The sequence below is a fragment of the Miniopterus schreibersii genome (assembly GCF_964146895.1).
Source record: "Miniopterus schreibersii genome assembly, chromosome: 18".
Lineage (NCBI taxonomy): Eukaryota > Metazoa > Chordata > Mammalia > Chiroptera > Miniopteridae > Miniopterus > Miniopterus schreibersii.
The window spans coordinates 5,743,818-5,771,348 of record NC_138121.1 but is presented as its reverse complement, the minus strand read 5'-3'; the positions used below and the strand labels follow the sequence as shown (position 1 = coordinate 5,771,348).

The 27,531-nt window shown below is 53.7% G+C and overlaps 1 protein-coding gene across 3 annotated transcripts; it reads left to right on the top strand.

Annotated features, from left to right (window-relative positions):
- The first annotated feature begins 1,056 nt into the window (after nt 1-1,056).
- On the top strand, nt 1,057-27,531 carry MARK4 (microtubule affinity regulating kinase 4). Of its 3 annotated transcripts, XM_081119334.1 has the most exons (18): nt 1,103-1,250; nt 5,702-5,902; nt 7,804-7,857; nt 7,948-7,996; nt 8,688-8,753; nt 8,832-8,902; nt 9,941-9,997; nt 11,281-11,517; nt 14,987-15,106; nt 15,526-15,625; nt 16,804-16,913; nt 17,017-17,176; nt 19,175-19,392; nt 21,511-21,614; nt 23,439-23,717; nt 23,865-23,944; nt 24,894-24,938; nt 26,541-27,531. In XM_081119334.1, the coding sequence occupies exons 1-18, from the start codon at nt 1,200-1,202 to the stop codon at nt 26,603-26,605; spliced, it is 2,067 nt and encodes a 688-aa protein (XP_080975460.1). In that variant the 5' UTR covers nt 1,103-1,199; the 3' UTR covers nt 26,606-27,531. The 3 variants fall into 3 exon arrangements, with proteins under 3 accessions (XP_080975461.1, XP_080975460.1, XP_080975459.1); XM_081119333.1 differs by lacking the exon at nt 23,865-23,944; XM_081119335.1 differs by lacking the exon at nt 23,865-23,944 and having other exon boundaries at nt 1,057-1,250; nt 7,804-7,996.

The window sequence follows — 27,531 nt, the reverse complement described above, 5'->3', positions numbered from 1 at the left end:
CCCTTTCTCTTTCATCCCATTCTGGTCTAGAGGTCATGCGTCGTCCTCACACTGCTGTGTGACCTCAGGGAAGCCCTTGCTCTCTGCGGTTTCAGTTCAGCCGCCTGGAGCCCGCAGGTTCCCTCGCACCTGCCTCAGCAGGCCAGGCAGGCAACGTGCGGCTCCCCTCCCTCGCTTCATAGACTGGAAACTGAGGCCTGAAAAGCCAAACGCCTGCCCTGAGTGACAGCCTGACAGAGTCCTGAGACCCTACGGAGCGCCGAGGAGGGGAGGCTGCGGCCCACAACCTTGTGTCTGTTTTCCGGGCGGTGGGAGGTTACTCCTCCGCAGTGGCTCCGCCCAGGACGCCAGCCCTCCAGCACCCCGAGCCGCGTGTCGCCCAGAGCTTCCTGGGCCCCAAGGCTGGGAGGGAGGAGGTGGACAGTGCCATCTGCCCGGCTCTTGCCTCTGGGGGCTTCTCTGCCTCTTCATCCCCACTCTCTTCCCAGGTCTTAGCGCCCCTGCGTGTATCTTTGTCTCTTCCTGCGTCCCCGTGTGTGGGTCTCTCAGTCTTTGTTTCTCTGCGTGTCTCTGTTCGCTCTTTGTATCTCTGTCTCTGTGTGTCTCTCGTTCCCTGCGTTTCTCCCTCTTGCCGTCTCTCTCTTTTTGTGTCCGTCTCTGCGTTTCTCCACGTCTCTCCCCGCGTCTCCCGCGCTCCGCCCCGGCGCTCCGCGCCCCTTCCCTTCCGGGGACTCTCCCCGTGAGAACGCGCCAACCTCGACGCGCTCAGACCTGCCCCCGCCCCCGGAGCCCCCGGCCCGCCCCGACCTGCGCCTTTAAGGGCCGGCGGCAGGGGCGGGGCCTCGGCGGCCACGCCCTGCCCGCCCCTCCTCCTGACGTCCCTTCCTCCGCGGCCCCTCCGCCGCCTCCCTCCGCCGCCGCCCGGGCCGGCTCCGCGCCCCCTCCCCGGCCCCCGCCCGCCCGCCCGCCGCCCGCCGCCCCCATGGCGCCCTGGGCCCCCGCTGCGCGGGGCCACTAGGACCCTCAGCGTCTCCTTCCTTCGCCGTCCCTGACCCCTCTCCGGCGGCGTGAACCCGGGTGTTCACGGCACCCAGCTTTTGAGCTCGCGTCCTCAAGCCGGCGGGGGGGGAGGGGAAGAGGGGACCCCGGCACCCCTGCCCCCCCCACCCGGCCGCCCAGTCCCCCGGGACCCGGAGAAAATGTCTTCGCGGACGGCGCTGGCCCCGGGCAGCGATCGGAACTCGGACACGGTGAGTAGGGCCCGGCCCCTGGGGGAGCCCCGGCCAGGTTGGGCCGCCGAACCCCTCGCCCTGCTGTGCCCCTCGCCGCGCTGGCCTTTGCCCTCATTTCCGGGCCCTGCCCGGCTCGCCACCCGCGACCCCCGCCTGGACTTACGGGACTTTGGACCCTCCCCCACTCCCCAGCCCAGCCCGACCCCTGGGGGCGCCCCTCTCTCGGGACCCCTCTCTCGTCCCCCTGCAGACCGCTTCCGCTGGGGTCTCTTTCCTCCAGGAAGCCCCCTCCCCTGCCTTCCAGGAGCCCCTCCCTTCTCCCGTGTGTTCCTAAGCCCCTTCCCCTTCGGGCCCCCTCCTCCGACCATCGGCCCCCTCCCGGATTTGCAGGGCTGCTGACCCCGAGGCCCAGCCCTGGCCCTCTCGCAGGAAGGCCGGGCCCAGTCCTGCCTCTGGCCCCGTCCTTTCCGGCCGGATCTGGGTGCCGGGCTCCCCAGGAGCCCCCCTCCTCTCGTTCCCAGCTCTCCGCCTTTCCTGGCTCCTGTGGGCACCCCCTCACAGGAAGCAGGTTTCCACCTTTCCTGGGCCCAGGGCCCTTTCCAGCTTGTTCAAGGTCTCTCTACTCCCAGGCCTGGGCCCCATCTTCCAAGCAACCCTGTTCCCTGCATTCCCAGCACCCGAGGTCCTCCCAGGTGCTCCTGGACCCTCTCTGGTCTCTTCCTCTCCCAGGAAGCCTTGGCCTCCAACTTCCAGGCCCCCAGCCCAGTCCCGGATTTCTAGGCCCTGAACCAGTCTGACTCCAGGCCTCATCCTCTCTGTGTCAACTCCTCAGCTTCAGGCAAGCCCCCAACCCCGTGATCCCCCACTTTTGTCCAGGCCCTTCCTGCAGGACACCCTCTCTTCCCCTAGATCTCCAGGCCTCTATCCTTTTTCCTGCCTCAGGGCCTCCCTCTTCCTGGCAGGGGGTCTGGCCTCCCAGGGAAGCCCCTTTCTCAGCTTCAGAGGTCTTCCCCAGCTCACAGCCTGACCCCAGATCCTCCTTCCAGAAGACTCCTGGACTCCAAGCCTCTGGACTTGCCCTGGCGCTCAGGACTCTTCTGTTGTCTTCTGGAAGCCTTTTTTCTTCCCAAGTTTCTAGCCCCTTTGCCCCCACAGGCTCAGCCTTTATTCTTTGGGCTGCCCCTTGCCTGGGAAGCCCCTTTCCCAGGACTTGCAGGCCCCAGACCTTGCTATGGTTCCAAGGGCTGCTCCTACAAGACCCCTTCTTTAATTCTAGGAGTTTTCTCAAGACCTAGGCCCCTGGCCCAGGGATCCTTGGCCCCTGACTTCCACTGCCCCATGGCTTGGACCTTTCCTGTCATCCCCAGGCCCCCCATCCTTATACTACAGCCCAGGACAATCCTGGGGATACTCCCACTCCCCATTTCCCTGGTTTCTGATTGCTTTCAGTGTTTGTAAAGGCCCTCCCACCAACCAATGCCAGACTCTCCCCAGCTGGGATGTTTGTCTCTTTCCCCCAGGCCTTCTGCCAGGTCCCTGCTCCCCACCAGAGAGATTTATCTCTCCTCTTTCATCTTGCAGGACCCTCCCTCACAGAGATCACTACCACCACTGCCACCCATCATACCGTAGGCCAGACTCTGATTTGGAGTCTCTGATGAGATACCCCTTCATCCCCCACCCCCACCCCCACCCCTAGTCACTATAAAAAGTGCCAGGGAGCCCACAGGCCTTGGTACAAATGCTGGCTCTGCCAGCCGGTTTGCACTGTGTCCTCAGACTACTGGTTCTCCCTCTCTGACACTTAGTTGCCTGCCCTGGGAAATAGGGATGATCACTTGAGTCCCTGAGGATTACTTGGGATGAGACGGGTGAAGCCTGGCACGCAGGACGCGCTCTGCACGTGTTCACACTATTGTGGCTGTGGATATGAGTCAGATGGCCGTGGATTCTCAGCCCAGGGCTGTCATAGTTGTTGCCTGAGCTTACAGATCCACTCCCTGCTCAGAGCCTCAGTTTCTTCTGTTTTAAATTTTTATTTATTGATTTGAGATAGAGAGAAACATTGATTTGTCCCAACCATTCATTGGTTGCTTCTAGTATGTACCCTGACTGGGGATCAAACTCGCAACCTTGGTGTATCGGGACAACATTGTAACCAACTGAACTACCCAGGGCTGAGCCTCTCTTTATCTCTGTGTGGGGTTGTTAACAGTACCTCCCTGTTAGGGATGTTTTAAGGAGCCAAGGAGATTATGTGAGTGAGATGCAGAGGGTCAGGCATATTATAACCACTATTATTATTATTGTTACTTTGATTATTCTGATAAGGGTGGGTTCAAATCTAGTTTCTATCCCTCCCTAGCTGTGTGACCTCAGGCAAGTGACCTCTCTGAACCTCAGTTTACTTGTCTGTGAAATGGGACTCATATAAGCACTTTCTCTTTTTGTTATTCAGATTTGTGCATGGGAGGGGGGATTTGGGGAAGTCTAATCCCCTTCTCTCCTCTCCTCCCAACTCTAGTGTCCTGGCTGGGTCACCTCTCCATCTGGAATCTGAGGTTGCAGCCCCCTCTCCTGCCACCTGGTTACCATGTTGATAGCCATGTGGGGTCATGCTACCTCACCCCAAGTTCCAGGCCCCCCACCCCCAGCCTCTCTGGAGGTTCCCTAGCAACAGGCCCAGTGTTGGGGCGCCAGCCGGCGGGAGGGAGCTGGGCCAGCTGGTGGTGCCAGCCAATTTTAGCTCCCGCCCCCGGCCCCTGGGGGCTTTGTCACCCACTGCCCCAGCTGCCCCTTGCAGGGGTCCCTCAGCCACACTGCCTTCAGTGGGGTGCCAGCCCACACCCAGTTGGCTCCCCTGGTGCCACCTGATGGGGATTCTTCTTCAAGCTGTTATCTCAGTGGGGATCAGGGGCCTTATCAGCCAGGATCTCCACTTCCCTTCCCCTGGAGGAGGCCTGGGGTTGTGAGCAGCCAGTGGGATGTGGGAAAGAGATCAGCACCCAGGAGTCTGCAGGCCCAGGTTTGAATCCCAGGCCCCCTGCTCCACCTGCCCTGTGACCTTGGGCAAAGTATTGACCCTGCCTCAGCCTTGGGGTCCCCATCTGGAGAATGCAGATCATAATTGGACCCACATTGGAGGCCAGGGCTTCAGCAGGGGTGGTTCTTTCTGCACTGTGTGGGGAGCATTATATTTCTACTCCTTGTATGACCTTGACAAGGCACCTTCTCTCCCCAAGCCTCAGTTTCTCCTCTGGAATAGGAGGATGCAGGGGGCCGTGTCATGGGCTCTGGGAATTAATGTAGATGAGGTGTGTGTTGGCCCAGGACAGGGCCCTAGTAAAAGCTGCTTAATAAGGACAGCGTAGCAGTGTGAGACACATGGCGTGGTGATGGAGAACATCAAACCTGGGGAAACTGTCACTGCTCAGATCCCGGCTCTGGGCCTCAGTTTCCCCACGTGTAACATAGGGATGAAGATGCATTAATGGCTAGCACTCATTAAATATTGGTCATCATTGCTGTTAAGTGGCCTGGCAGATTCCCTGCAAGGAGCAACACAGGGCCCTCATCTGGCCAACTACCTGTCCTCCTCTCTTCCTCAGCTTTCTGAGCAGGGCACAGGGTCTGAGCAGAGTCGGCTTAGCTGGGGCCTGTGGCTGCCTGGGGCCCAGCCCTGAAAGGGAGGCATAGTCTCTGGGGGCTCACAATCAGGACGGGGCAGCCTGGAGCAGGCAGGTGACCTGCAGGGGAGAGAGACAGGGCAGCAGGAACAGAATTTCGGGGACAGATAGGCACAATGGTGGGGAAGACAGCGGACCAGGGCTCAAATGGAGCCACAGTGTTTCGTGGGGGATGGGGGTGATCGAGGGAGCAGGAATATCTTCAAGGAATGTAACAGTGGTGCTAGAATGATGTCAGGACAAAACAAAAGACAGTTGGGGACTCTGTTTGGAGTTGAATTTGAGATCAGAAGAGATTGTTAGGGTCACTAAACTGGGAATAAAATAATTGACATTTGGGTTTGGAATAGAATTTGGGCGTTGAGAATGGAGACAGTGATAGAGAAAATAGGATGTTGGAGGCAGTGAGGGTTGGGGTGCAGTGTTGAGACCAGGTTGAGTCAACGTTGATTGGGGTTGAGGGAGGGCTGTAGCATAAAATATTATAAAGCTGATGGACGTCCCAGTAATTAGCAAAGGAAGTTGGGGGTAGATTGACTACAGGGATGGATAAAGAAGAGGTCTGATGTCTGGGGACCTGGATGCTGCAGAGTTGGCAGGGGCCCAGCCTCTTTGTCCTTGGAGGCATCTTTTTGTAGAGGGAGACCCAAAGGCATCTTGCTTCTCCGTGGCCTGGGCTTGAAAAGTGGCCGTGGCTGGAGTTGACTGCCCCAGCGCTGGTTCCACTGGAGGCGGGACAGGATGGGCGCTGCCCACCAGTCACGCTCCGTCTCCCCCACCCAGCATGGCACCTTGGGCAGTGGCCGCTCCTCGGACAAGGGGCCCTCCTGGTCTAGCCGCTCACTGGGCGCCCGTTGCCGCAACTCCATCGCCTCGTGTCCGGAGGAGCAGCCCCATGTGGGCAACTACCGCCTGCTGAGGACCATCGGGAAGGGCAACTTTGCCAAAGTCAAGCTGGCCCGGCACATCCTCACCGGCCGGGAGGTGAGCGAGGGGATGGCTGCGGCTCGAGGCCAAATCCTGCAACACCGGCATTTTGTGGGTGGTGGGGCACAGTGGGCTTGACCCTCCTTTTCCTTGGTGACCTCAGGTAAGTCCCTGCCACTCTCTAGGACAGATCAGAGCATCTTAGATTTTTCCAGAACAACCCAACTAGGAGAAGAGAGCCAATGTCAGACATCCCTGGAATTGTCGGGAAATCTCAAATCACAGGCAGAGCCACGTGTTGTGTTTCTAAGAATTTGTGTGGCTTTTGTGCCTAAACCTAGGCCACCTCCCCATTTTAATGGTTCCAGTAAATCTTCCAGTGATCCTGAGGGGAACACAGAGTTCATTCGCATTCTTAATTACACCCTCCCCACCTCCCCTTCCAGAGCGGGCATGTGTCCTGAGTATGGCAACATCATTGCAGAAAGGGCCCAATCAGATGGTAGAACCTAGATCTGACGCCTCTAGGTGGTGGGTGGGTTCGTGACTCCTCTGCACCGCCTTCATTTTTAGAACAAATGACGGGAATGATTTCTCCTGCCTTGGATGAACCTCTCCTGCCCTTAAACTGTCTATGCTGTATACACGAAAGACACTGGGCCCCAATGGTTTATGGGCAAATTCTACCAACCACTCCCCCTTTATGCCAGTACTTCAGAGACTAAAGAAAGAGGTTCCACTGCCCAGCTGTTGTTCAGTGCTAGTTGGACAATGACCTCAAAAGCAGCTAAGAAAGAAATGTATGGGCTGGTCTTAGGTGTGAATGGAGATACGAAAATCAGAGGGAGCCATGTGATGCATAGTTCTTTGCAGATTCACAATTTATTCATATATTTCACCACATGCACAGATTCAAGGAGAGAAACCATATGATCGTCTCAGTATTGGCATATAGAGTGCTTGACAAAATTAAAAACTCACTCGTAAGAATGTGAGGAAAGCCAAGGGACCCTGTCCCCCACAGAGAACACATCGTTTCCCGTATGTGGATCTTGACTGTGATTCCAGGGATTTCTGAGAGGACCGGCTTCTGAGGGAACTGAGCCTCCCAGGGGAAGACTTCTAACCCAGTGGATCTGGGGGTAGCCTCAAAACCTTTGTAAAAACTACAGACTTAAAGCTGGATTAAGACTTAAGGGCTTCTCACTATGGCAAAACTTATGGTGCTCTACCCAAGTGTAATTCAAAATAAAATCTTAACTACAAGATAAATATAAGGAAAGTTTAATAACATTCTGATCCCCCTCGCCTTGATGACTACCTCAAAGTTCTTTTAAAACTGTATACATAAATATTTTTAAGTTTTGTGTTTAAGAGGTAGACTCCATCAGGCTGCATAAGTTCAGATCCCAGCCCACAAACTTACTGGCCACATAACTTTGGCCAAGTAATGAATGGCCCTGTTCCTCAGTTTCCCCATTTGTAAATTGGGGAAAATTCTAGCACTCATTGGAGTATTGTAAAGATTGGAAGAGTTATTGTTTATAATGCACGTGGACTGGGGCTTGGCACATGTGACTAGTCAGTAAATGTTAGCTACAATTATTATTTATTGTTCTGCAGTTTGTGCACTTAAAACAAAAATGTGGTGGATGAATGGTCTGAAGTACCCTCACAGAGGACCCCCTCAAGGTCTCGGTCACCCTCACACACACAGACCCCTGGAGCAACCCCACCAAGGCCCCACTGCAGAGCAGGGAATATATATATATTTTAAATAAAAGTAAGGGTAGCACTGGACACGGTGGGAACAGCATGTGCAAAGGTCCTGAGGCCCAGATCCCCATCCACTAGGAATGGCCCAAGTTGAGGGTTTTCTGTGAGAGGGGGAAAGGAAGAACATCCCAGGTGATCTGAGCTGAGTTACCTTGACCTTCCCTGCCTTCTTTCACCTCCAGGTTGCCATCAAGATCATTGACAAAACCCAGCTGAACCCCAGCAGCCTGCAGAAGGTGAGGCCCAGGGAGGGGGAGAAGCATGGGGGTAAGGTTGGGAAGAGGGTCCTCATCATACCCACCTTCATCTTTCTTTCTTTCTTCCAGCTGTTCCGAGAAGTTCGTATTATGAAGGGTCTAAACCACCCCAACATCGGTGAGGAGGGGAAGGGAGTGGGCTCAGAGGCTGCCCACCAGGGCACTTGGGAAAGGGGAGAGTCAGGGGCATGGGAGAACTGGCAGTTATAATAGTTAGATGTTTTCTCATAGCAGTATCTCTGCTCACTGGCTCTGTGACCTTGGCCAAGTCACTTAACCTCTTTGAGCATCAGTTTCCTCCTCTGCAGTGGGGGTGATAAGAGGGCTTTCATCAAGGTCATTGTGAGGATTGGATAAGATCCTGCATGCAAGACACTTGGTTCAGAGTTAAGCTGTGGGAGCAGGTCTGATTATTGTCATCAGTAGCAACCATTGTCATTATCATCAGGCAAAGGAGAGACAGGGCTCTTTACCAAGAGAAGCAGTATTTGGCCTGGCCCAGATATAGTCGCACCATTTATTCATTCTTTGTTAATATTTATTGAGTGGCCGTTACGTGCCAGATGCTGGGGACACAATGGTGTAGAAAACAGGCACGAATCCCTGGCCTCATGGAGCCGAGCTGACATTCTTGTGAGAGAGAAGATAGAAAAGGTTGTGCAGTGGGACTGAGGAGTGGAAAATCTTGCCATTAGTAGGGAGCCATTGAGTGTTCTTGAGTAAGGGGTGTCATGGTTCAGCACATCCACATAGTTACCGAGTCGGGGGGAGGGTCTGTTCCTGCATAACCCTCGCCCTGGCCATTGCAGTGAAGCTCTTCGAGGTGATCGAGACCGAGAAGACGCTGTACCTGGTGATGGAATATGCAAGTGCTGGTGAGGCCCGCCCCGCCCCGCGCCCTGTGTCCCACCCCCACGCACCCCACCCTCACCCCCTTGGCCTCTGCCCTGCAGGAGAAGTATTTGACTACCTCGTGTCGCACGGCCGCATGAAGGAGAAGGAAGCTCGAGCCAAGTTTCGACAGGTTGGGGTTGCAGCTGTGGGCGGGGCGGGGTGGGATCCCTGGGTCCCTGGAGACCGAGTCTGATTGCTGGGCGTGGGTCTGATAGTCCAATGACCGGGGAGGCGTGGCTTAAGTCTGCGTGGGGGGCAGGGAGTTGGGTGTCCACGGGTGTGCAGATGCCCCGGTGTGAGGATATCCAGATGTCGGTGTGCAGGTGCCCAGTTCATGGGTGAGAGGCAGGCAGGGAGGTGCCGGGTGTACAGGTGCCGGGTATATGGGTGCGAGGCTGTGCCCAGCGTGTAGGAGTGTGGCTAAGAAGACTGGGGCTGCCTGAGTGCCCAGGTGTGAGTGTAGGAGTGTGGATTCGAAGATGTGTGGGAAATAGGGGAGGATGCACAGGTGTGTGAGAGGGCAGGAGGGGGCCAGGTGTGGGTGTATAGGTTGGTGAACTGGAGCGTGTGGTGCAAGGATGTCCAGGTGCATAAGGTGTGTCGCTGTCCGGGTATGTGGCATTGAGGTGTGTGTATGAGGGCATGTGGTGTGAGGATGCCCAGGTGCTGAGAAAAAGACATGCAGGTGTGCGGCTGCCCGAATGTGGGAAAGGGGACAGATGTGAGGGTGCCTGGTAGCTAAGTGTTCAGCAGGTGTGAGGTTTCATGGGTATAGGGATCTGAGTAAGGTGTTAGCCCATGACTCTCCAGTGGCTCTGACGCAGCTGTCAAGGGTGTGGGAGGCCTCAGCCCTGGCATGTTGGGACCACGGGTCCATCTACAGGTATGCGACATTCTTATGCATGTGTCCAGATGTGAAAGCTGGGAGTATGTCCTGATATCTGGTTGTGAGGGTGCCTGGGTGTCCAAGTGGAGGTGTGTGTCTGTGTAGGTCCCACAGCATTTCCTGCCGTGACCGAATCGGGGTGTGAGGCCCCAGCATCTCGGTCTGTGCCTAGGGGAGGCCTGGAGTCCAGGGGCTCGGTTGTGCGTGGGCTCACAGGGTCTCTGAGGGAGGTTGAGAGGTTTGGGAGCCACAAGTAACTGACCCTCCCTCCCCTCCCCCTAGATTGTATCGGCTGTGCACTACTGTCACCAGAAAAACATTGTACACAGGGACCTGAAGGTGAGTTCCCCGTCTCCCCCCACTGTGAGCTCCCAGCTCAGCCCACCTCTGGTCCCCCAGGGTTCATCTGTACCCTTTTCTCCGCATGCTCCTCCCTCAGCGCCCGGGTCCCCTTGGCTTTCCCAGCTAAGCCTTCTGTGGCAAAAGCAAGGCCAGCAGGTGGGGGAGCAAGTCAGGGCTGGGGACAGGAGGAGCGAACAAAGAGGAAGAAACAAAGTGTCCTAGAACAGCCCCGACGGTTACATGTGTACTGGACAAGGACACTGGGGCACGATAGAGTTCGTCACTCTCAGAGCCTCCAGAGCCTTGGCGTCTCTCAGAACATTCAGGAACCTTTTGAGATTTTAGAGCCCCAGAGTCACCCCGCCTCCAGGGTCTGAGTCTCCCAGGCATCTTAAAACTTGAGAAGGACCTTGAGCAAGAACCCTCAAGGCTAACGCCCAGCGGGGAAGGGACTCAGTGGCTGAGCAGGGGCAGTTCCCTAGAGTAGCTTCAGGTCCCAAGTCTCCATTCCACACATCCCACTGGAGACAACCTCACATCTCAGGACTTCTCGCCTTAGACCAGAGAGAGAAACATTTGTCTGGCTTGAATGAAGTTGTTTTGCTTGTGATTTCTTGAGCACCTACTATGTGCCAGACCCTGTGCTTTATGGAAGTGCTTCTCAAGTTCTTCAGTGAGGGACCAGGTTTTTTTAAGTGTTTTCAATTCCCTGTCTGGTGTGGACAGGTACTTCTGTAAAGTATAATAAAAGTGAAATGAAAAAAGATGTACAAAATACAAGCCCAGTTTTTAAAATTATTATTAGATTCAAAAAACATAAAATCCCACCGTCAAATGGCTGAAGTTTGTAAACCCCTCCCCCTGCCCCCCCACTGCTCTGACTCTCTGCTGCCCTCTCCACGCTCTGAGAGAGCACCTCTAAGGTGCCCCTTGAGGGTAACAATAATTGTGAAGATCAGCTGGAAGCTGCATGCCCCCTGGTGGAGGGTCCTGGAAGTGGCTAAAAAAGGGATTTCAGGATCTGGTTAGCCAACCGCTGGGACCAACCCAGATGTGAGGTTGGGGCTGGACTATGGAACTTCAGATGCCACAAAGGGAACTGTCACTGCCCAGGGTCACACGGGGAGTAAGGGCCTGAGCCACAGTCAGTCCAGTGGGCCAGCTCCAGGCTTGTGCTCCTGTCCACTGCACACGTCCACACTCTGCCTCCTCCCTCCCTCCCTCCCTCCCTCCCTCCCTCCCTCCCTCCCTCCCTCCCTCCCTCCCTCCCTCCCTCCCAGGCTGAGAACCTCTTGCTGGACGCCGAGGCCAACATCAAGATTGCTGACTTTGGCTTCAGCAACGAGTTCACGCTGGGCTCGAAGCTGGACACGTTCTGCGGGAGCCCCCCATATGCCGCCCCAGAGCTGTTCCAGGGCAAGAAGTACGATGGGCCGGAAGTGGACATCTGGAGCCTGGGCGTCATCCTGTACACCCTCGTCAGCGGCTCCCTGCCCTTCGATGGGCACAACCTCAAGGTGCTGCGCGGGGCTGGCTTGGGCGTCTTACTCTCCTGGGGAAGAGCTCCCTGCGCCTCGGCCCCAGCACAGCTCCTGAGCAGAGGGGCGGGGCTGGCCTGAGATCATAGGGCAAGATGAGGGTCAGGCAGGACACTTGCGGCCAGCCCAAGTGGACCTGCTGTGTTGGGGCCCAGGGCATGAGCTCTGCAGCTGGCGGGCTGGGATTCAATTCCCAGCTCACTCAGTACGATTTTATTGCCCAGCATCCATGGGTCCGGCTGTTTTAGTAGGTTTTGCAGATACTCTGTGAACAAGAGATGCAGAAGCCCCTGCCCTCACATGCCTCACCATGGGCCGTCCTCGAAAACACACTGAGTGGGAAAAGCCAGTCGTAAAAGGCCGTGCGTTGTGCGATTCTACTCTTAGGAAATGTCCAGAACAGGCAAACTCATTGAAACAGGAAGCAGATGACTGTTTGCCTCAGTCTAGGGGGGATGGGGAAGTCGGAGAGCAGGGTTTCTTTTGGGTTGATGAAACGGTCTAAAATTGATTGTGGCGATGGTTGCACAACTCAGAATATGCTAAAAGCCACTGAATTGTGCACTTAAAATAAAAAAATCCTGCCTTCCTGCACCGACATTCCAGCAACAGAGCCAGGCCGAAAACCAAATAAATAAGCACAATATATTATTTCAGACGCTGGCCAGTGCTGCGGGGAATTGTGGGGTGAGTTTTAGTGCTGTGGTTTTCTTTCCTCTTTGAACTTTTTATTCTGAAACATGGCCAATCTACAGAAAAGTTGCAGGGCTAGAACAAATTTCAGGAGACGCGCCAGTAGCTAGCATTTGGCCACATTTGTCATGTCTGTATATGCTCATGGAATATTGTTGTCATTGTCATTATTGATGGAACGTTTGGGAGTTAGTTGCAGACACGATGTCCTTTATCCCTAAAAGGTGACATACAGCAGGTATCTCCTGAGACCGGGGCATTTTCCCATCCACCTTCACGCTCAGGAAATCCAGCGACCGTGCGTCCTGCCCTCTAACCCCCGCCCGGGTCCATGCTCAGATTTCACCGGGCGTCCCAAGAGCATCCTTGGTAGCTCTTTCCTGCTCCAGCATCCACTCAGCTCCTGCGTGGCCTTCACTTGTCCTATCACTTTACTCTCCTTTCATCTGGATCATCCTCCGCCTTTCTTTGTCCTTCATGACATGGCGTGATGTTGCGTTCAGGCCAGTTGCCTTGCAGAACCTCCCTCAGTGGGTCGCTCGGTGTGTCCTCACAGTGGGATCCGGGTGCGGATTCCACAGCAGAAGTGCCCAGCCCTTCTGGACGTGGCCCATGAGGAGTGGTCAGGAGGTCAGGGAAGTCCTTGCTGAGGACAGGCCATCAGACAGAGACCTGTGTGGTGATGAGGAGGGAGACCCTTCCTTACAGTGGTCTTGGCTGAGCAGCCGGCACTCTGAGCTTCAGTGTCCCCTCTGTTCAGTGAGGACCGTAAGGTACCAGCCTTGTAGCGATCCAAGGACTGGCTGAGATGTGGCAGGGAAGTGTTTGCTATCACACAATAATCTTTCTGAGCCCCAGGCATGAAGCCAAGAGACCTTTTCAAGGGACCAGGCCAGTGTGTCACCTGCCCCAGGCCTTTGTTAAAACCTCACTTGCCCCAGGCCCTTGTCACTTCCCTTTTTTACTTTTATTTTTAAATTTATTGATTTTAGAGAGGAAGGGAGGGGGTTTGTTGTTCCATTTACTTATTATCATTGGTTGAGTCTTATATGTGCCCTGCCCGGGAACTGAACCCACAGCCTTGGTATATGGAGATGATGCTCCAACCAACTGAGCTACCTGGCCAGGGCCCTGGTTACCTCCTTGCTTGGCAAAGGAAACACATAGCTGGAGACAGCAGGGGACAGGTCCCGGCTCTGTCATTTCCTTGCTGAAGGACCTTGGACTCGTCCCTTTCTGAACCTCAGTTTCCCCACCTGTAGGTGTCCACTTACAGCCACACTGGGTGTATAAAGCCCTTCACCGGAACCTGGCATCTGGTCAGGGCATCACATTCGGGGCAGCTCTGGTGGTGGTGGCAGTGGCCCGATGGCTGCCTCTGGCCATGCTGTGACAGGTGGTGTGTTGCAGTGGTTACATAGCATGGGCTCCAGAGCCTGGCTATCTGGGCTAGAACCCGGACCCTGCCATGTTCTGGCTGTACAATCCCATGGCAAGTGACAACCTCTCCAGGCCTCAGTTTCCTCGTCTGGAAATTGGGCGTCATGACCCTGCTTCGCAAACACGGATGTAACGTGTGGAAAGCACTTAGCACACTGTGGCACAGGGCAAGTGCCCTGAAAACAATACTCAGGATTATGAAATATTCACGACCCTCTGGGCTATAACGATCTGCAGACCCAGGAGGCTGCCCAGGCACACGCCTCTTCCAGCCCAGTCCCTGGCAGATGGCCTCACCCCAAGAAACCCCTTTCCTCGCTCACTCCCTTTTCTCTCTCCTTCAGGTTTTTTTTTTTTTTTTTTATATGCCTTTATTGATCTCAGAGAAAGGAAATGAGAAGGAGAGAGAGATAGAAACACCAATGATGAGAGTCACTGATCAGCTGCCTCCTGCACACCCCCGACTGGAGATCGAGCCCACAACCTAGGCATGTGCCCTGACAGGGAATCAAACCACAATCTCCTGGATCCTAGGTCGATGCTCAACCGCTGAGCCACACCCAGCTGGGCATCCCTCAGTTCTTTATTCAGGATGGAAGGGGCTCTCCCTGGTCCATGCCATGGAGCGTAGAATTTATTTGCTCTTGAGCAGCCTTGGCAGGGCTCCTCATACGAGACCCTGGGGGAAAAAAAAGGTGAGCATAGCCCTGGCCAGGTACCTCAGCTGGTTAGAGCATATGCCAGGGCTGTGGGTTTGATCCCCGGTTAGGACACATACAAGAATCAACCCAATGATGCATAAATAAGTGGAGCAGCAAATCAATGCTTCTCTCTTCCTTTCTCTCTAAAATCAATAAGTAAATAAATTTTAAATTTTTTTCTAAAAGGTCAGCATATAAATAGTGCTTGCTCCGGGCCTGGTATGTATCCTAGGCACGTACTTCTGTAAACTCTCACCCTGGCCCATGGGGTGGGTGCTGGGATTCCTGTTTACAGATAAGGAGACTGAGGCCCAGAGGCTAATTCACTTTCTCTGTGAGATTTCCTCCGAGTGAGAAGTGATATGGCTTTAAACTGGTATATGTATTTTTGAAAATTGCGTTTACTGCAATATTCCCATTTTACAGATGGGCAACTAAGGTCAGGAGAGAGTGGTGTGGTTTCACCTACCTCATTCAGCGCTGGGACTCCAGGCTCCTGTCACTTCTGTCCGGGGTTTGGGACAGAAATGAGAGTGTGTGTGTGTGTGTGTGTGTGTGTGTGTGGTGGGTGGGGAGGTGGGGTAGACCCCTCCCCAGTAACCCCATCCCCTCAGGAGCTGCGGGAGCGAGTCCTCAGAGGGAAGTACCGGGTCCCTTTCTACATGTCAACGGACTGTGAGAGCATCCTGCGGAGATTTTTGGTGCTGAACCCAGCTAAACGCTGTACTCTCGAGGTGAGCCCTGGCCCACACCCCTCCCGTTGCAGGCTTCTTGTCCTGCATCTGTCCTCTCCCCTACCCACCTGCCCACGGTCCTCTGCTGGAAGGTGTGGGGAGCCAGGCAGCTTAGGAAAAGGCGTCCGGACCCATCCTGACGCTACCCCCCCACCCAACAGCCTCACCCACTTCCCACCACGCCAGTAATTAGCTAATGAGCTTCTGGGATGATTACAGGGTGTTGGGGACCCAGATGATACGGGGGTGGAAGGGTGGCATCTAGAAGCTCCAACGGGGTGGGAGGCTGGGGCAAGGAGGTGCTAGCTCTCAGGAAGCCCTCAATTCTGGGTGTTAGGCCTTGGGGGTAGGAAGCTGTGTTTTTCCTGGCTTCTCCTGACATCTGTCCTCCCCCCTTCCCTGTCCTCCCATTCCTGCAGCAAATCATGAAAGACAAATGGATCAATATTGGCTATGAGGGTGAGGAGTTGAAGCCATACACGGAGCCGGAGGAGGACTTTGGGGACACCAAGCGAATTGGTGAGGGTCAGGGGGACGGGTGCTCTAGCTCCTCAGAGCCACGGGCCTCAGAGCCAGGGGTAGGAGCTTTCCAGCACTCACCACTTTGGTTAGTGCATCAGAGACGTTTGCAAGGTAGTTAGGGAGGGCCAAGAAGTCTAGGCTCCAGTCCCTGTGCTGCCACTTTCTAGCTGTGTGACCCTGGGCAGGTGGCTTCCATTAGCAGTGCGTCTGTCTCTTCATCTGTAAAATGGCATATTCATGGAACCTATCTTACAGGATTGTTATGAATATTAAATGAGTTAACCTACATACACCACTTTATATTAGGCATGTAATAAGGGCTGATGTGTGTTAGATTTGACTATTGAAACACAAAAGGATATCACAGATTACTTGCAGAGAGCTTAGGCACAAGTCATTGGTGATCTCCATGTTGGGGGAAAGCCCCCATCTTGGTATGTGCCTCACCCTCCAATCCTTTGGTCCCAGTCCCTCCAGCCCAGACCCTTTGAACACTTGACCCCTAAAGCATCAACCCTGGAAGAGCCCCTTAAGGACTTTCCTGGTTGCAAGTAACAGAAAACGCAAGCCATTCTGGCTTAAACCAGATAATAATAATAAGAGGTTGAACCATATGAAATTGCTATATGCTTAAAAATTGTCAATACCAGCAATTTAATATGGCTTACTGTAATAGTGGTAAGTTATTCACATAACTGAAAAGGCCAGGGTATGTCAGCCTTCAGACACAGCTGGATCCAGGTGCTCAGAGACAGTTGTAAGGAACCTCCAAGTGGTGGCTTTTTTCCCAGGCAGGCGCCCCCTCCCCCCCTCAGGAGCAAGCTGGCAACAGCATATCCTAGTGGCCTGGCCACCTCATCAGGGAGAGAGCCACTTCCTAATGCTCCACTAAAGCACTAGGCTGGTGCCCATTGGCTACCCCTGAAGCAGTCAGTTTGGCCCTGGGAATGGAGGCTCTGATTGGCCAGACCTCGGTTATGTGCCTGCCCTTGGGGCCTGGAGAAGGCAGGAATCAACTAAGTGATCTGAGCAGGAAAGGAATGTTCTACCAGGGAAGATCAGGGTCCTCCTGGCAGAAGGGGGAATGGGTACTGGACAGGCCAAAGAGCAGGCATTGCTAATGTGGAAAGGAAGGGTTTGGGGAGACTGAACCTTCTCTCCATGCCCCCTCTCAGAGGTGATGGTGGGTATGGGCTACACGCGGGAAGAAATCAAAGAGGCCTTGACCAGCCAGAAGTACAATGAAGTGACCGCCACCTACCTCCTGCTGGGCAGGAAGACTGAGGTCAGAAGGTGCTAGGGGTGTTTGGGATGCGCGATTCCTGGGGTGGAGGGACTTCTGGGGCAGAGGGAACATGGGGCTGAGGCTGTCTGTCGTCCTCCTGTAGGAGGGTGGGGACCGGGGCGCTCCAGCGCTGGCCCTGGCAAGGGTGCGGGCGCCCAGCGACACCACCAATGGAACAAGCTCCAGCAAAGGCACCAGCCACAGCAAAGGGCAGCGGAGTTCCTCCTCCACCTACCACCGCCAGCGCAGGCATAGTGACTTCTGTGAGTATGGCCCAACCCACATGTGCTGTCCCGGTTCTCTGGCTAACAAGCAACAGAAACCCGCTCGAGCCAATTATACAGAAGAGAGGACTTGCTTATAAAGATGCAGGAACGTTGCATGGAACTTGCAGGCAGGAGTGCACAGCCAGTCTCAGGGGAAGGGTCAGAAACTGGAAAAGCAGCCAGATCCAGAGCAGACACTGTCTGTGTCTTGCTTCCTCTGTTCTCATTTGTTTTTTCCTTTCTCTCTTATCTCACCTTATCTTTTCCCCAGTCTCTCAGTTCCTTACATGTTGGTTTTAGACCAGCTCAAGTAGTACCCAGAAATCTCAGTCCACTTGTCAGGGATAGAGCTCTAATATCAGGGTCCTGCTGGGATTAATCCACTGTGGTTGGAACAACAGGAGGACATGTTGTACAAAGTAGCTGCTGAGAGCTTGCCCTCTGGTGTCTCTTCCTCACTGAAATGATGGGAGCCCCCCTTCCTTACTAGTGGAAAGGACTGAGCAGACACCTAATTGTACCCCACGTTCTCTAACTGAAAGATACCTCATCCATCCCCTGCAGAAAATAGACACTACCACCACAGGTCAGGCATGGGAACTTCTGAGAGGTCTCTTACCTGCACCCTTATCAAATGTTAATTCCTCTCCACTATTTTTTAACAACTTTATTAAGATGTAATTCACATACTATATAATTCACCCATTCAGAGTGTACAATTCAGTGGTGTTAGTATATTCACAGAGTTGTGTGTCCATCACCACAACCGATTTTAGAACATTTTCATCAGCCCAAAAAGAAACTGCACAACCCTTAGTGGTCAAGCTCCAGTCCCCACTCCGCTCTACCCCCGAGCCCCTGACAGTTAACCTGTCATATTCTGTACAGATTTCCTTACTCTGGACATTTTGTGTAAGTGGAATTGTACAATATGTGGCCTTTGGGTCTGGCTTCTTTCCCTTAGGATTATGTTTTCAAGGTTCTTCTGTGTTGTAGCATGTATTAGTGCCACATTCCTTTAATTGCCAGATATTAGTCCATTGCATGGATAGATCACATTTTTTTTGTCCATTCATCAGCAGATGAACATTTGGACTGTTTCCACCTTTTGGCGATTATGAGTAATGTGGCTGTGAACATGTACAGTTTTTTGCATGGATGTGTTTTCATTTCTCGTGGGCATACACCTAGGAGTGGAATTGCTGGGTCACATGGTAACTGTATGTTTAACGGTTTGAGGGACGACTAAGGTGATCTCCAACTCTGCGTTATAGTCCAGCTCTACTTCCCCCCAGGGGTGAAGCTCTTCGCTCTGGGACAGCCCTAGCGTGGGGAGAGGAGTGTCAGGAAGCTTAGCCCAGCCTGAGCAGGAATTGTGTGGTCAAGCCATTCCCCTCCCCTGGGTCTCCTTTTCCCCTACCCCTTTTGTTGTGTGTTTTTTTTAAATTTTTTAAAGATTTTCTTTTACTGATTTTTAGAAAGAGAGGAAGGTAGAGGGAGAGAAAAGGAGAAACATCGGTTGGCTGCCTCCTGCACACCCCCTCCCGGGGATCAAACCGGCAGCCTGAGCATGTGCCCTGACCCGGAATCAACTGGCAGACCTCTTGGTCACAGATGACACTGGCCGGGTCGCAGTCTGCTTTGAGGATCACTCACTCTTTACGTGAAGAGCTTGCCCGTTCTCAGCAGCTGCGTAGTATTCCATCATGCGGAAGTATCGGCACTTATTTAGCTGTCCCCGTTAGGAGGCATTTAGTCTGTTCCCAGTCTTTGGGCCTTAAAAGAAAAGAATGATGCCATGCATAACCTTCCTGCACGTGCATGGTGTCACATATGTGCATGTCATTTTGTGTGTGTGTCATTTTGACAGATACTGTCAGAGGCCTACACAGAGATTGTGGCCTACGCGGCAATTCTAAGGTTCCCAGGATCACCCAGAGTAGGTTCTGGCTTTTCCAGGTGATGCCAGCTCTAACTGTCCCCTCCCTCCACCAGGCGGCCCGTCCCCCGCACCCCTGCACCCTAAGCGCAGCCCAACCAGCACGGGGGAGGCGGAGCTGAAGGAGGAGCGCCTGCCAAGCCGAAAGGCGAGCTGCAGTGCCGCAGGCAGCGGGAGCCGAGGGCTGCCCCCCTCCAGCCCGATGGTCAGCAGTGCCCACAACCCCAACAAGGCAGAGATCCCAGAGCGGCGGAAGGACAGCACGAGCACCCCTGTGAGTGGCTGGGGCTGGGGGACAGGGCACGGGTGTGACCTGCAGATGCCTGCAGGTGCCACTGGGATCACATTTTTTCAGACCCCGGCATTTCTCATCCTGTTCCCTAGACCACCACACAGGACTCTTTGTTACATCTATTCATTCATTCATTCATTCCACAGACATTTGTTGAGAGTTCTTTTTGTCTGATCTCGTCCTTGATACTAGTGTGTAAATTAGCATTCAGTGTTGGAAAGTAGCAAACAATGTGCTTTGGTCAGGAAGGGTTTAATACAGGGAATTAGGTGTGGTGCTTTCAAAATTGTAGGAAGGGCTGGAGGAGCAGGCAAAAGACTAGACCTATGGGAATGACACCTTGTCACAGCAGACCAGACCCACCAAAGGAGCTGCCACCTCGGAGGCTACCTCTAGCACTATTGAATTCAAGAACACACGGCCATGGCTGCAACGCAAGACTCAAGAACTTCATCCTTGACCAGAGGGCCTCTTGACACCCAGAGGTCTAGAGAATGGGCGTTGGGGCCCTGCTGAAGCAGAGACCCTCGTGACCTGGCCTGTGTGAGCGGAAGTCAGAGGGGAGGGGAAGGTGGCCACAACCCCATTCCCACCTTCCAGATCTTCATGAATATAGAACCCATTCCTGTCCAGAACCTGAGCTGCAGATGAGTCTGAGGAGTGTAGCATTTGATTTGTCCTGCCTCTGCAGCTCCTTAGAATGGCATGGTGCAGGCTGAGGGAACCAAAATACACTCAGCATTGGGAGACAAGGGTGGAATCAGGTTATAGGAAAGTGATCAGGAGTCTGAAGCCATGTAGACCAAAGTTTGAATTATATTGATGAGCTGTGTGTCCTTGAGCAAATAACTTTACCTCTGTGAGCTTCAAAACACCCTATGAAATGAGCTCATTAAAAAAACTTAGGTCATTATGAGATGAGAATCTTGTACATAAAGTACTTCACACAGCGTCTGGTTCAGTAAGCACCCACTGAGAGCTATTGTGTTTGTTCAGATAAACCTAGAGCTTAAGAAGCTAGAAAAGGAACAGCAAATTAGCCCCCACAAAAAAGTAGGAGGAAGGAAATAATAGAAGCCAATAAAGGGAAAAACATATGTACACAAGAGAAAATCAACAAAGCTGAAGACTGGTTCTTGAAGAGATTGAGAAAAGCAGTGGACCCATTACGAAAAAAATAGTAAACATGAATTATCAATATCCTAATAAAAAAGAGAACTATGTTGTAACATAAAAAGAAAGAAGGTAGTAGGAACTACTTTAAGCCAATAAGTTTGACAAGTTGAGTGAAATGGACAAATGCCTTTAAAGAGACAGTGAACCAAAACTGACACAAAAAGAAATGGAAAACCTGAACAATCTTATATTCTTGTTATAAAGAGATTGGTCTATAATTTAGAACTTTCCCATAAAGAAAATTCCAGATCCAGATGGCTCTAAACTGGTGGAATTCTTCCAAACATTGAAATAAAAAATACCAATCTTAGACAAACTACCTGAGATGAGGAAAAAAGGGTTCACTTCCCAGCACAGATTATGAGGCGACATAATCTTGATATGATATTTCCTGTCCTGAGCACTCACAGTTCTGTGCGTGATAGGGACATATATGTGAACAGATGTTGACAATACAGAATGATTAAGTCTGCCTTGGGGAGGCCAGAGGGGGCACCTGACTCAGCCAGAGGCTGGGGGTCGGGGTAGATTATGAAGTGACACCTCAGATGTACATAGGAGTGACTCAGGGGAAAGGTAGGAGGAATATTCAGGCAGGTGGAGAGAGACAGTGTGGCATGAATATGTTTTTGAAAGCTTGATGGACTGTACCGAGGGGTGGTGGAACAGGGAGAGAGGTGGACAAGGCTCTCCCCTGGAACCTTCCCTGACCCTTTCCTTTCTCCTCTCAGCTCCCATGGCCTCCTATGACTCTTAACCTGGATTGCTGGGATTGCTTTTGGTTCCTTTAGCCCAGGGTAAACCATCGGTTTACACACAGGCCTCTGCCTTGTTCATAATGAGGGAGGCCAGAGAGGGTGAAAATGAGGGTTTAAGGGGTGTCCCTCCATCCCCTCACTCCCCTCCTGGCCATGTCCCCCACAGAACAACCTCCCTCCCAGCATGATGACCCGCAGAAACACCTACGTTTGCACAGAACGCCCGGGGGCTGAGCGCCCGTCTCTGTTGCCAAATGGCAAAGAAAACAGGTATGGAGGGGGTGGCATTGGAGAAGGGGGGGCAGGGAGGGGGATATAGTGAGCAGGATCCCCCTTGATCTAAGGGGATAGATGTTGGGGAGAGGAGTGCCATTGGGACTGGGGATTGTATGTATCTGCCCTTCCCTTGGCAGAATCTACTCGTGTCCTCCCCTCCCAGACCCCCCTGAAAGTCCTCCCCCCTTAATTAATCTGTCATCAGCACAGGGAAGCAGTCTGCCCTGTTCTCTGCCTACGAGCCTTAGAAATCTGAGTTGATTTTTTTCTTGAATGATCCATTTTTAGAACTTAGAAGCCCCAGAATGTCACAGCTTCCACATCCTCTGGTTGGCTTGTTTTCAAACTTACTTGCTCGAGTCTGTTCAGTCTCTTTAAGCTGGCAAGTGAGGGGAACCAGTGCAGACTGGCTGGAGCATACACAGGGCATGAATTTGTTCATGTCAGAGTTCAAGTCTAGGAGTGGGGGCCGGGTAGGGGGATGTCAGGATAATGACACCCTTGCCCACCAGGACTGTAGGGATATAAAAATAATAACTCATCAAGCAGGAACCATGTGCCAGGCCTCTGTACCTTAGCTGGTTGAATGCCCCTAACAACTCTGTGAGGTAGATCCTGGTATCTCCATTTTACAGCTGAGAAAATGAGATACAGGAAGGTTAAGTAAACTGTCCAGGACCACACAGCTAAGTCAAGGAGCAAAGATTCTACACTGACTCTAGATAATCTTGTGTTTGTAAGCACTGTGCTGCAGGGCCTTCTGGTTCTAGTCAAGAGGCAGTGTATAGTTTGGTTTTAGACTCAGCTGCTGAAATGAAGAGAACCCAAGGTATCGTGGCTTAAATGAGATGGAGGTTTAATCCTCCAAAGACCCAGATTGATTCAGCCAGTCTCAACAGGAGGCTCCAGATCTGGGTCTCAGGCCGCTGCAGCAGTTGCCACCATTTCCCAACCAGCCGGAAGGTTGGAAAGAAAGTAAGGGGCAAGCAGCCTTTTTTTAAGACCCAGAAATAGTACCAAGCATTTTTGCTTGTATCCTATTGGCCAGAGCGTGATCATATGACCACCCCTAGCTGGAAGGGAGGCTGGGAAATGTAGTCTCTGGCTGGGTGGCCATGTGCTGTGCTTTTACTCTTAAGGGGGGTTGATGACTATAGAAAAGCAAGAAGGATGGATTCTGGGGGAGAGGTAGCAGCATCTGCCACAGTCAGGGTTTCCTCTTTGAGACCCAGGCTGGTGCTGGGGTCCCTGGAAGGATAGAGATTGGAGGCTTGGCACCTGCTATCAGAACTGGGAGGGTTAGAGGGGCTGGAGGAGGGTCCTGGGACAGTGGGGCCACCACTGCCCACACAGCATCTTGAGAGAGTTAGGAAGAGGGCCCCTTCCTTTTTATTTTCACCTGTTGAAAAATCGTTAGAATGAATATAGGTGCTCTTGACATTCACATCTATTCCTTTCCCAAGTCTGGAATAGTGGAAGTCGGGATAGCAAAGTATTTGCAAAGTTTATTTGGCTAATGAGGTTTGGGTGGCAAATAGCAAAGGATTCATTTTAAAACATGTCTGAATCTATTCAGTAGCTGAGTTTGGAGAAAGGAGAGCGGGATGGGGACAGTTTGGAGGGGGTAGACTTTGAAGACGGGACCGTTGGGGGAAGACTTTGGAGGGGGCGGTACAGTGCACAGCTTGCACAGCTCACTCTCTGAGCTCTAGGTCGGGTGAAGTTTCTGATCTCAGGACAGGACAGTGAAGAATCAGAGGGACTGGGAACGTGGCCTGCCTCTGGGTCCCACCCTCACTCGTTCCTCTTTGTCCACAGCTCGGGTACCCCACGGGTGCCCCCCGCCTCCCCTTCCAGTCACAGCCTGGCTCCCCCATCAGGGGAGCGGAGCCGCCTGGCCCGGGGCTCCACCATCCGTAGCACCTTCCACGGTGGCCAGGTCCGGGACCGGCGGGCAGGGGGTGGGGGAGGCGGGGGTGTGCAGAACGGGCCCCCTGCCTCTCCCACACTGGCCCATGAGGCCACACCCCTGCCCTCCGGGCGGCCCCGCCCCACCACCAACCTCTTCACCAAGCTGACCTCCAAACTGACCCGAAGGTGAGCCCCACAGGACATGGGGGACAAGGGCGGGGTGTGGGGCTGATGGGGCCTAACCTGTCTTCTACTCAACTCTGCCTCCTTTACCTCGACATCTCCTCCTTCTCCTCCTCCTCCGTCACCCTTCACTCCCTCCTCACACTACAGGGTTACCCTCGATCCCTCTAAACGGCAGAACTCTAACCGCTGCGTTTCGGGCGCCTCTTTGCCCCAGGGATCCAAGATCAGTAAGTCCTGTCCACCCTGCACTCTCACTGGCTCTTCCTGCCTGTCTGCATGTCTGAGTTGTGTGTGCAGGCACGGGGGGAGGGGGCTTTGTGAGTGGGAGGGGGGTCTGTACATGGGGCCATTTACTCATTTAATAAATCATAGTCTGGCCTTCAGAACCAGACTCTTGAGGTTTAGACCCCAGCTCTGCTGAGTGACCTTGAGCAAGTCACTCAACCTCTCTGGGCCTCACTTTTCTCTTCTGTGAAATGGGATGGTAGTAACAGTTGCTCCCCATAGGGTTGCTCTGTGGACTAAGTAAGGTGACATATGAACCAAGCTTAGAGTGCTGCCTTGGAACGTGCTTTATAAATGTTTGCCATTATTACTCACTGAGCACCTGCTGTGTGCCTGGAGCCCTCCTGGGCCCTGGAGTAGAGTGAACAAGATGTACTTTGCCAAGCCCTGTCCAGGCAGAGCCAACGTTCTACCAGGGGGCCCAGACAGCAGTAAACAAGTAAAATATATAGACTGTCAGGTAGTGACAAATACTAAGGAGAAAACTAGGGCAGGGAAGGGGGTCAGGGTTGTGGGAAAGGGCAGGTGCAGTTTTACATGGGGCAGGCCTCACGAAGGAGGTGTCATTGGAGCCAAGACTGAGGAAAGGGTACGTGTGTGTGTCGCCCCTTCTATATGTGGGTGGGTGTCTGTGCCCACCCTCCTCTTTCTTTTGTCTTCCAAATCCTTCAGTATCTTTCCTATGACCTACACTAACCATTTCAGGATGGGCTCCCATTCTGGGCATGGAAAGGGAGATTAAATCCCTGACTCTAGGCCTCACCTGCCGGGCTCCAGTCAGCAGAGAGGAACTGGGGCCAAGTCAGGGGCTTCCCAGAATCTTGAAGGCAGTGGGATGGGGAGGGGCCTCCCTATGTTCAGATTAAACACTCTGGCCCCCCCCTCCTCTAGGGTCTCAGACGAACCTGAGAGAATCGGGGGACCTGAGGTCACAAGGTGAGTGTATGTGCCCACCCCTGACTGCCACACCAGCCCCTCCTGTTAACCTGCCTCAGACCCCACTTGTCTCAGCACCTATCCCTGCTCCCCTCTGGTCCTTAAATGGAACCTGAGCCTTTAAGGCCAACTTCCCGAAATGCCCTGTGACCGTCCCTTCTCTACCAGCACCTCTTCCTCTCTGCTCTGCCGATAGCACCTCATTTTCACCCGCTCCCTGAGCATCTGCTCTTGACATTCTTTAACTTCAGCCTCTTCCATCTGTAGCCAGCCCCTCCCCTGTTGACACTACACCTCCTTTCCTCTCTCACCCAATGAGGAATGGTGGCCGGCAGTCTGGGTCAGCCAGTGGCAAACATTATCTATGTAGCCCCAGGTGGAAAATAGTTTAGGCTTTGAGGGCCAGACAGTCTGTCATGCTTATTCGGCTCTGTGATTGTAGCACAAAAGCAATTATATTCAATACAAACACAAATGGGGTGGCTAAGTTTCAATAAAACTTTATTTACAAAAGCAGGCAGCACTGTACTTTGCCAAGTCCTGCTTTAGTTTGACACAGTATCAGTTTAGAGACCCCCCCCAGTGGAAATAAAGAGTTGCCCCAGCAGTTCCAACAAAGTCCCAGGACTGAGTCTCATTGGCTGCGACTTGGTCACATGTTTAACCAATGCCTGTGGCCAGAGGGGTGGAGTACTCTGATTGGTCAGATGTGGTCATGTGCTCATCCTTGAGCCAATCACAAGGCCAGGGACATGGAATGCTCTTGTTGGCCAGAACTGAGTCTGGCTCAGCCTTGACACTAAGAGGCGGAGTCAGCCCCACCTAAACCAGAAGGACTAGATCTGCAGTGCTTCTCAAAAGGAACGGCCTTGGTACTTGAGGCAGGACGGTCCTTTGTTATGCAGGGCCCTCTTCCCATTGCAGAACATGTAGTGTCCCCAGTCCTCCCCTTACACAGCCTAGTAAATGCCCATGGGTGCTCCCATCCAGGACATTGTGACAATCAGAAAGCCCCCAGAAATTTCCAAGTACCCCCTGGAGGATAGTACAGCTTCTAGGTGAGAACCCCTGGTCTAGAGTGGGGAAGGTTGGTCCTCCAAGGGAAAAGTGACTGTTCTCACCAGAAGGATGATTAGTTAAGAAGCAAGCCTAGTGGCTAGAGCAGAGAGACGCCAAAATACAGACAGGAATACATTTCTCCTTCACACAAACCATGTGGCCAGGCTAGGCTGGCAGGGCCACTCTTCCATGAGGTCATTCAGGTGCCCAGGTTCTTGCACTGCTGTCCCTTAGAGCTCTGTCGCCATCTTCACAGTTGAGTACAGCTCACAGGACGTGGGGCACGAGAGGCCAGGCAGGCAGTGTCCTCTGAAGGTGGCGCGTGTGGAGGTGCACACATGTCACTTCCCCTTGCATCCTGGCCCATGGAGACAAGGCCATGCCCAACTGCAGGGGAGGCTGGGAAATGTTCCCAGCTGGGCAGCTGTATGTCCAGCTGAAACTTTGTCAGTGGGGTTAAAAGGAGGAGACAGGTTCAGAGGGGACAGTGGGTTGCCTTTCTTTCCTGTCCGACCTGTGACCTCTACTATCTTCCCACCTCAGTTGCCATCTACCTTGGGATCAAACGGAAACCGCCCCCCGGCTGCTCCGATTCCCCTGGAGTGTGAAGCTGACCAGCTCGCGGCCGCCCGAGGCCCTGATGGCAGCCCTGCGCCAGGCCACCGCGGCCGCCCGCTGCCGTTGCCGCCAGCCGCAGCCGTTCCTGCTGGCCTGCCTGCACGGGGGTGCGGGCGGGCCCGAGCCCCTGTCCCACTTTGAAGTGGAGGTCTGCCAGCTGCCCCGGCCGGGCCTGCGGGGAGTCCTCTTCCGCCGTGTGGCGGGCACTGCCCTGGCCTTCCGCACCCTCGTCACCCGCATCTCCAACGACCTCGAGCTCTGAGCCACCACGGCCCTGGGTCACCTCCTCTTCCTCTTCCTCGCCCCCTTCACTTCTACAGGAGGGAGGGGGGTCCGGGAGGGGATTCTCCCTTTGCCGTCCCCTCGGCTGCCCTGGATTGGATTTGGGGGCGAAGACTATGTCCTCTACTGTACCCTGGGGACGCTCAGCGTGAGAAGAGTGAGCGGGCTCAGCTGGGGGAGCTGGCACCTTCCTGGAGCCGCCGGCCAGGCCTGTCCCTCCTCGCCCTGCCATGGGGCACCTGAGGAGACTTTGGGGGCAGGGCAGAGGCAGGAAGGAAAACTGAGGACACTTCCATTCCTCCCAACAGTTCAAGAATTAGGCCTTGGGCAGGGGCAGGAAGAGTTGCTGAGCCTAAAGACTGGAGAATTTGGGGGGCTGGGAGTGGGGGATCAGAGAGGCAGATTCCTTCCCTTTCCCTGCCCCTCATGCTCGACCCCCCTCCCTGCCCCAGGCTGGTGCGGGGCACTTTGTACAAATCCTTGTAAATACTCCCACACCCTCCCCTCTGCAGAGATCTCTTGAGGAGCTGCCGCTGTTGCCTCCGGTTTTTAAGTTATTACACCCCCACCCTCCTCCTGTCAGCCCCCTCACCTGCAGCCTGTCATCCAATAAACTTAGGAGAGTCCCCCTCCC

Bases quoted from the DNA above. Each gene is read 5' to 3' on its own strand.
- MARK4 (XM_081119335.1), top strand. From the start codon at position 1,200: ATGTCTTCGCGGACGGCGCTGGCCCCGGGCAGCGATCGGAACTCGGAC. The intron at 9,998-11,280 runs GTGAGTTCCCCG...CCTCCCTCCCAG, and splicing joins TTGTACACAGGGACCTGAAG to GCTGAGAACCTCTTGCTGGA. The intron at 16,914-17,016 runs GTCAGAAGGTGC...GTCCTCCTGTAG, and splicing joins TGCTGGGCAGGAAGACTGAG to GAGGGTGGGGACCGGGGCGC.